Source organism: Gadus chalcogrammus, chromosome 6 (genome assembly GCF_026213295.1).
Source record: "Gadus chalcogrammus isolate NIFS_2021 chromosome 6, NIFS_Gcha_1.0, whole genome shotgun sequence".
NCBI classification, from domain to species: Eukaryota; Metazoa; Chordata; class Actinopteri; order Gadiformes; family Gadidae; genus Gadus; species Gadus chalcogrammus.
The window spans coordinates 11,675,006-11,684,051 of record NC_079417.1 but is presented as its reverse complement, the minus strand read 5'-3'; the positions used below and the strand labels follow the sequence as shown (position 1 = coordinate 11,684,051).

General features: G+C 45.7%; 1 protein-coding gene across 1 annotated transcript; it reads right to left on the bottom strand.

Annotated features, from left to right (window-relative positions):
- Positions 1-3,509: 3,509 nt before the first annotated feature.
- tmc1 (transmembrane channel-like 1) lies at positions 3,510-8,622 on the bottom strand. The gene is made up of 15 exons (XM_056592904.1): positions 8,470-8,622; positions 7,878-7,968; positions 7,699-7,780; positions 7,289-7,395; positions 7,061-7,159; positions 6,761-6,903; positions 6,528-6,672; positions 5,982-6,176; positions 5,698-5,877; positions 5,457-5,609; positions 5,137-5,265; positions 4,961-5,028; positions 4,045-4,284; positions 3,724-3,849; positions 3,510-3,633 (listed from the first exon to the last, which is right to left on the bottom strand). The coding sequence occupies exons 1-15, from the start codon at positions 8,607-8,609 to the stop codon at positions 3,546-3,548; spliced, it is 1,986 nt and encodes a 661-aa protein (XP_056448879.1). The 5' UTR covers positions 8,610-8,622; the 3' UTR covers positions 3,510-3,545.
- Between the last annotated feature and the right edge of the window lie 424 nt (positions 8,623-9,046).

Genomic DNA, 9,046 nt, shown 5'->3' with positions numbered 1-9,046 from the left:
TGAAGTGATGAACCTGAGTTCAGTCCGTGAGGCTCTGGGTTTAGTCCCCGGTTTGCCTCGGGGTCACCGTCCACCATGCAGTGGTCTCCCTTCGACAGGAGAGCAACTGGGAGCACTGGGAACGTCCACAGAGAGTGTATTGTGATACACTGTGGCACTCCCAAACAGAATGACTGACTGGCACGCACGCACGCACGCACGCACGCACGCACGCACGCACGCACGCACGCACGCACGCACGCACGCACGCACGCACGCACGCACGCACGCACGCACGCACGCACGCACGCACGCACGCACACACACAACACGCATGCACACACGCACGTTCACACACAAACACACACACACAACCACACACAACGCGACAGGTGCATCTCTGTTAGGGCTGTTCAAAGGCTGGGCTCCTTGACAACCGCCCTAGCAGCCATCCAAGAAATGCTTATCTCTTGGCAAATGACATCGCAGCATCAAGTTTAAGTGCAATTAGGCGGTCTAACAGAATGTCAACAATACCAGAACAATGTAGATGCAATTTATAATGATCAGTCCAACCAGTTAGCACAATTATTTAGCAGATACTTTATTTATAGTCAATTACTATTTTCAGTTCAACAAAAAAAACAGATGTCTGAGACCAAATGAAAGAGTCAAACTTATTTTAATAATAATTAGGTGTATCAGCAGACACCTACATAATTAGAGCCGTTTGTGTATACATTCATCGCTATAAACCCAGAGGGTAAATTGTACAACCAACGATCTAATTGAATGCATACAAACACAGGATTACCCCAGTTCACATTAAATTATCATAAGGGGAAGAGTATACGATGAGGTTCCGGAGAAGGCTTCGGGATGTACTGTAAAGCCCTGGTGTTAAGTAAAACGCTGAGTGGAAACATGTACCATGCACTGTAAATGGCAGACGTGACCGGGCGCAGGATCAACATAGCCTATTGCGGTTTCTGTGGTTACTTCATGGGGGGATATGGTCAAATGTCAGATGTGACCAGTCAATAATTAATGGAAAGAGGAGACAGGGGCTGCAGCTCACACAAAGGACGTCACACAACACACTTGTCGGTAGCTGCTGGCTGAAAGTGCCGGGGCCACACGCTGCCCCCCCCACTCCCCTCCTCGCTGAGCTCCCCTATTCCTCTAAAACCTTCCTCCTCTGATACTTTCGCCTATTATCTTTCCATTCAAATGCCTGGACTGCCAGTCCTTCCAGAAGCCCTTCGGAGTAGACTGGATGTTTACGTTAGGGTCTCTGTTTTCTTCTGGAGCCTGCTGCCCTATATCATATCATTTATTAAATCATACCAAAACACTTAATAACTAGCATCCCCAGTTGCACGCCCCTCCATGGAATGAAATCTGTTTGAGTGAACCTGTAAAGTCGGTCTGCCCTCTAATTGTTCGCGAATAAGAGACGCTGGTCTGCGGCACAACGCTGATATCGGGGTAATGGAGATGCCCGTCGGTGGGCACTATTGTTCCCCGTTTTACTGAGAGGCAGCCAGAGCCTCCAGACTGACCTCCAGAGGAAGGCGGGAGAGATGGTATCAGGGGGTCATGTCACCACGTGAAGTAAAGCAGAGTCCTTATAAAGCTCCACATTAAAGAATAGAAGAATAAATAAAAAATATATTACATTTCCTATTCATACAATCTCTAACGATATAGTTATGGTTTCTGCTCATAAATAGATTCTGAGCATTAATGGAAAATTATCCAATACCATTTCTGGAATAGGTGACTCTCATTGAGCAGAATGTTTCAATGATTAGGACTGACTTAATTATGAATTCATGAACTCAAAATATTGACACATTATCTGACAAAAAGTGAAGGAAATATGAATGATCACAATTGCATAGCACACACATTCCAAAATAGATCGCATTATATTGTAAAAGGCAATGACATTCCAGACAGAGATCCTTATCAGGTAACGTAACCCGCTGATAAAATGGCTGCAGGTGGTGATTGACACAATGGCCGAGGCTTCCAGCGAGAACAGAGAGGACCAAAATGATTTGTTAAGGACACAAGATCCGTCGTCAGAGAACGTTATGCTAAGTGACCACTGGTCCAGGGCCAGGGAGAATTAGTTTCCACTGTTGGATCCCAACTCTGATAACATTTATTCATAAAGTAGCTACAATGGGGTTGTTTGGGCTGTGATTTGTACACAGAGTGTGTAGATAACCAGTTAGGAAGCTTTCCAATTAACCTCAGCTGGTTGGGCTAAGTATTCACCGACATTGTAGACATTAGCTGACTTGAAAATGATGTGATACTAAATTACATCCGCGGAAGAACAACCACTAGTATCAGTAGCATTACTACTGTAGCTGTTTCATATACTTACAACTGTTACTTCTAATAGGACAACTGATCTTGTTATCAGTTTTGCGGAACCTGGACGAGAAAGAAAAATAGCTTTTAATTTGTAAAGCGTTGGATGCTCTGTGTATTCTAGGTTGGCTGGCTGGTCATTTTAGATCTGCTAGTTTTCCACTGTTCTTTTTTAGGTCAATAAAGGTTGCAGATTAGTTAAACAACGAACAAATCGAAATTTGTGACCCAATGTAGAGGTTCAGTGTTTTGCTTTCTATGTTTTATATAAAGCATATAATAAACATTTGAAACGTGAAATAACCTCACAAATGTTCTGGCCTGATGTCAGCCATCCCAAGTTACCAGTATGACGCCGCATATTACTTTCTGAGCAAAGTTCTTCGTTTGCGCTCACCACGTGAAACACGCACATCCTCATCACCGTCTCTGCGTGCTCGCGACTCTCTGCAGCCTGGCTGGTTCACTTTGCCTCGGATGCCCGGCCGGGTACCCGGCGGTCGCTCCTTGGTTGGCGTGGCGACCACGGGAGGAGGCAGAGGCTTTCACGGGTTGACTTCGCCTGCAGTCCGTGAAAGGAGCCTGGTCATCGCCGTTCCTGCCCTGATCCGAGCTGAAGCTCCCAGCTCGGCTATCTGCCATGTCTGTTGAGGTAGGGGGGGGAGGCGGGAAACATTTGGAAGCCTAATGTATCAAACCGAACGTTTCACGTCACGTGAAGTTATGCTATCTCACTTCATGGTTTTTCCCTAACCCTAACTTTAATGTTAGCATGATATGCAGCAGCCGCATGAGTCATGAACAACAATTTAATGACAGCTACTTAAGAAGTTTATAGTAGGCCTAATCCAGTTGTTACCATGTCGTCGGTGTTGGTGTGAAGGGTTGTGGCTTTGCTCCGTTACGCGGGGAGAAGGGGCCTTCCTGGCCTCCTCGAGCTCCATGGCAGCCTTCAGGGCCGCGCGCTTGTTCTTCTTTTTATTCTCCTCATTTTGCTGGTTAATTGAACGACATACAATTAGACACTTATACGAAAGCCTAGCATGGAACGTTTATTTTTCTAAACATTTTTCATCACCACGCGAGAGAGTGGAACATTACGATGTACTCTGCTACCATCTGGTGGAGGTTAGTTTAGCTGCAGCCATGAAAAGCCATGGTAAATATGCTGATATATTTTATTAATTTACCATTTGAAGCTTCTTCTTTAGCTCCACGTTAGCTTCTTTGTAGCTTTTGGATGTGGATTGTAAATAATAGATGGCCAATCTGGCAACAAACAAAAAAAAGACATTGGATATGTCAGGACCATGTGAAAGTAAAAACACAAATTATTAACCTTCTTGGAGTTTTACTCACACCATGAGGAGCATGAAGGGGAGCACAAGGCCAGGGTTGGCGGCGTAGCTGAACACTTTACTGATCCAGGCTGGGAAGTCCGACTCGAGAGTCTCCTGGATCACGTCAAACATGCGAGCCTTCCCACTACGGGAGAAGAGACCGGACCACTGAACGACGGCCGCTGCAGTCTGTCAGGGGATCAGTGCACACCATGGGATCAGTGCACACTTACAATGTGCACTGATCCCATGTTGTGTGCTAGTGATCCCCTGACAGACTGGGACCAGTGCAAACCATCAACTCCACAACCATCTCGGTAAAAAACATAAGAAGTCCAACCTGAAGGGGCCGCAGTCGAAGGACGGCGGTATGGTGACGATGGTGTAGATGGCGGGGAGCGTGGACAGGAAGAGGATGACCAGCAGCATGGCCATGTAGAAGTTGTTGGAGCCCGAGGCCTTGAAGACCCGTTCCTGGGGTACGTTGCAGCACATGACGGCCCAGCACTGGAGGTACATGGACACGTGGAGCCGCAGCACGTTGAGGGCCGGGAGGCATGGCGCGTAGAACGCCCCCATCCTGGAGGGCAGGACGGGGAAGGGGGGAGGGGGGGGATGTTAGGAGGGATAACGCTAATGTAAGTTAGGAGAGGAGCAGGCGGCAATCAATGTGTATTTCCCAAACTACTAAGGCCTTTTTATGGTCCCACATTCCCGCAACGCAATGACCACGCAGACGCTTCGACAAGGCGTCGGGTTTTAGTCAGAGGACCAATCACAGCCCTTGCTGCTGCGTCGCCTCGACGGAAGGTTATGACTTTTGGGAGGCGCACGTCCGGCCCTTGCGGTGGACGCAGGGAGGGTCCGCAAGGACGTAAGGGGTCCGTAACCCCCTTGCGTTGCGTGAACGTGGAACCATAAAGAGCCCTTTTGAGTGCTGGCCTGAATAGTGTTGTCAATGGGTGTGTCAATGAGTGTGGGTATTCAAAACTGGTTACACTGTTACATTGTACACTGAAGAAGGCACACGCCGAAACGCATCTGTGCAAAAGTAAAAATGTATTGATGCAGTGCGGCCTCCCTCCTATTTATTTAGGAGGTATAACGCACAATGAATTAAAAGGACAATCACATTTTTATACAAATTGTACATTTTGCTGAATGAAACACCAGACCACCACTGACTAAAATGGTGTGTAACAGTGTTTCTATCAAAATGTACGATTTGTTTGAAATATGATTTATGATTATCCTACCAAATCATTCCTTGATTGAAGATCAATCCCAGAACGTTTCCGCTGACGTCAAACTCGGAGTAAGATGGCTTTTGAAAAGGATGGAAAAAATAGGATGATGAATTGTTTGAGCTTTCTACATGTAATGTTGGATTTCGGACCTCAATCTTTTGGACAAATCAAAACCGGTGTCTCACAAATCCCGCCTCCAGGTCCCAGCACCAGCAGTAGTTGAGGAAACGAACGAGAACGGCTCTCAGGAAGTCACCGATCAGCAGTGTGATGTACGTGGTCATCGTATCGGATATGATGAGTCTCACAAACTCCTAAAGAGAAGGATCCATATGTACGCTTAGACTTGGATCTCTCACCAGAGCATTGCATCCCTTACCACTTGACATATTTCCATCAATCAGACAAATACACACATTATAAAATGTGTATATTCTAAATTGACGATCGACCAACTAATGCTCTTCCACATGTGAACATCTCACCCAGACTGACAGACACTGACCTGCCCCACCATGGTCTCCCAGCAGGGGCCTCTGGGGACATCGGCAGGGTGGGTGAACAGGGGGGGGGCGGTGCTGTTGTCCGACGCGGTGTTGTTATGAAGACTAGCCTCCCACATGGTCATGTTGAACTGAACCACATCCTCCTCTTTTCTCTGCGAGTAAAACAAAAGGGGCCTTGTGTGAATCGCCGTCTAAAGCCACATTGATGTTGCTTTCAGTGCAGCCAATCCTTTTGCTCACTTTGAGGTTGATCTCGTCCATGAGTGCGATGATAAAGGTGTACAGATTGCCCAGGAATAAAGCAAAGATACGGCCCAGCTGCCACTGCAGGGCGACGCGGGGATGGTAGTTCTCCAGTGCGCTGATGACATCAAACAGCATGGGACAGAACATCCCCAGCAGGGACATGACCATGTTCACCTGAAGAAACACAAGCACCTCAGACTTAAAGGAGTGTCCAGCACCTCCCATGAAGGAACTCGCCCTTTGGACTCCAGCCTCCTCTCTCTCTCTATCATGTGTACCTCATTCCGCTCCCACCAGGTGTGGTTTTCAAATCCTTCAAGGGCAAATTTCTGCGAGCGCCGCACTACGAAGTAGATGAGGTAGCCACTGCCGGCCAGGCAGCACAGGACCAGGAAGTTGGCCAGCACCCGCAGGAAGCGAGTCAGGTGGATGTTGTCGTCCTTCCTACTCTCTTGCTCCTCCAAGATGGCCTCCTGGGATCAAACAAAATGGACAGTTACAGAATAGGTTGTATATCCAGCTCACATGCTGCATACCGCAGCCAAAAGCATCTTTCACTAGGTTTACATTTACATTTACATTGTGGGAATTCAGCAGACACTTTTGTCCGAAGCGACTTACAATAATTACATTTGAAGGAAGAAGGAGAAACAACAATATATTGCTGTCGGTACAGTAAGGATGTTCATAGAATCAAGTGCCAAGCACTAACTATCGCTAGGTTAACCCATTCCCCGTACACAACAAAGACTGCTAGGATAAGATAATGTTATGTCACAAGTACACAAGTACACAAGTACAAAGACATTTTGTGGGGTTTGGACCTTGAAGCTGGTGGTGATGGAGGCAAACTTGTTGTCGGCCGTCTCAGGATTTCCTATCAGATAGTCCCAGCTGGTGAATGTCTTCCAGCTGAAGTTGAAACTGTTTTCATCCCCTCCCCCAGTTTCATTGGCATTGCGTGCCATTCTGTAAACCAAATTCATTCATCATTGATGCTTGAGCTAGACATATAGAATATATGATTAATTTGTGCTTGTACAGGTGACATATTTACTTTCTGATGACCACCATGTAACTGTAGGCCACCGTACCCACACCGACCAGGAAGTAAGAGAGGGGCATGCGGAACTTGAGCCAGCCAATAGCGCGCTGACTATTGTAGTAACCATAGAAGAGCACTGAGTATTGGGCATAACCCTGTAACATGGCATTAATTTAAGACTTTGTAGTTATTAAATGGTGATGATTATAGAATGATGTATTCATCAAAATAGACACAAACATTTTTAATAACTAAGATATGTGCTGGAAGAACACGTCCCCTTTATTAAAGCTGTACATAAACACTACTGACCCCAAAGTCCCAGAGGACCGCAAAGTCCATGGCATTGGTCTCCTCAGCCCTGGGCACAGTCTTTCTAGGCATGCTACCGTACGGCCTGCCCATTAATGCCTGTGGAAGAGGGAGGGACAAAAGCAAGAAGCCTGAGTTATGTATCCTGTGGATGAGACAGATAGAAGCTGAGCTGAGTGGAACTAGAGCTCCAATATTGTCTAAATATATCAAACCAAAAGCACTGACCTCAGGTACCATTACTAGACCAAAGGTCAGACCGAACAGGATCATGTTGATGCCATACATCCACCTCAGGAATATGAAATAGGAGGCCACAGATGAGCCAAAGTGGCCTGGAAAACAAAAAAGTTTTGTTAGCTTTTTATTGTACATTTAACTTTCCATTGCATCAATTAAAATACCTTTACAAAGTTGGATTTAGATGTGAAGCAAGAGGCTTCGAGAATATTTATGTCATTTGCATAGTTACTATAAATGAAAAAGCTTTGACAAATTTAGAGTAGAATGAGAAGCAAGAGGCTTGAAGAATATATATTTAATTTGCATAATTACTGTCAATTAAAATACCTTTACAAAGTTAGAGTTAGAAGGGAAGCAAGAGGTTGGAATAATATTGATGTTGTTTGCATAATTACTTTCGATCTCCTTGATTTTCATCTCCCATGGAATACAAGCAGTTGTGAAGTTCTCGAAGTCTCTCTTAAACTTCATCCATTTCTGAAAGATATAAGGCATCCACATACATGATATTAAAACAGCATGTGGGATTTCATAGTCTACTAATTGGCCTCCAGTCCAGCCGATGTGTCCTGACCTTGTTCATCATGACTTTGTATGCATAGAGCTTCCGGCCTTTTCCTTTCCCCAGAGCTCCCTCATATTTCTCTAAGAACTCCTGGGACTCTCTGCAAGAGGTTATCACTGTATTATATATACTGTGTAGTTCTAACTGAAGAACATAGCACTTCTATAAAAAATACAAAATATTGGACTTTTGAATATCCAGACTAAAAGTAATTTTTTTGAAGGCTACCATTTTTCCAACTACAGTAAAATGTCTTGCTGAAATCAGCCATGGGCAAAATGTTCGTAGCACTTACTGAGGAATCGATTGCAGCTAAAATGGAAACTCAATTACAATTAGGGCATTTAGCAGACACGTTTATCCAAAGCGACTTACATCAGTTATTATACACATTGACACACTGACAGCAGAGTCAACCATGCAAGGCGACAGCCAGCTCGTCAGGAGCAGTTAGGTTTAAGTTACTTGCTCAGGGACACATCAAGACTCAGCTAGGAGGAGCTGGGGATTGACAACTGCTCTACCTCCTGAGCTAAGCCGACCCTAACTCAACACACCAAACACTAGCCACTATGATATTGTAACTTGTGGATGAGCTTACCTCAGTGTGGAGTGTTTCTTCTTCATAGGCCAGGGCTTCCCCCTTAACGCTTGGATCAGCTTCTTCTTGTCGTCCACCGCTTCCTTCAGCTTCTCCAGCTCCTCTGGGGTTAGGGTCTCTGGCCTCACCTCCTTCTCCATCTCCTCCTCCTCCTCCACCTCCTCATCTTCCCCCTCTCCTTCCTTGTCTCCATCTTCACTTGATTCTTGCTCTGAGCTGAGACAGGGACACAGGGGTTGTTTGAAATAGTGGCACATATCTAGTAATAGGCATGGATGAAATTGAGGCTGTGAACTATTTGTTGTCCCAAAAACATTACCGGTTGCGCTACCTGGTTTCAACTTTTTTGCGGTGCTTCTTCTTCTTTCCTTTCCTCTTCCCTGCTCTTTCACAGGTGTCCTGTTCATTCTCTTCTGCTTTGGCACATCCCTTCCTCTGTGGCTGCTTGGCTTCTCCCCCCTCTAATTCTCTCTTTGATCTCCCTTTGCTCCTTGTTTTTTCATTCTTTAGATTCTTCTTGTTCTTGGCAGCCAAGTCCCTACTGTTTACTTTGGACTTGTCCAGGCTCTGCACATGT

Excerpts from the sequence above, each read along its gene's own strand:
- tmc1 (XM_056592904.1), bottom strand. The coding sequence starts at position 8,609 with ATGGAGAAGGAGGTGAGGCCAGAGACCCTAACCCCAGAGGAGCTGGAG. Across the intron at positions 4,285-4,960 it reads TTCAATCAAGGAATGATTTG|GATGGGGGCGTTCTACGCGC; the intron begins GTAGGATAATCA and ends CCTGCCCTCCAG. Across the intron at positions 3,850-4,044 it reads TTCGACTGCGGCCCCTTCAG|TGGGAAGGCTCGCATGTTTG; the intron begins GTTGGACTTCTT and ends CTTCTCCCGTAG.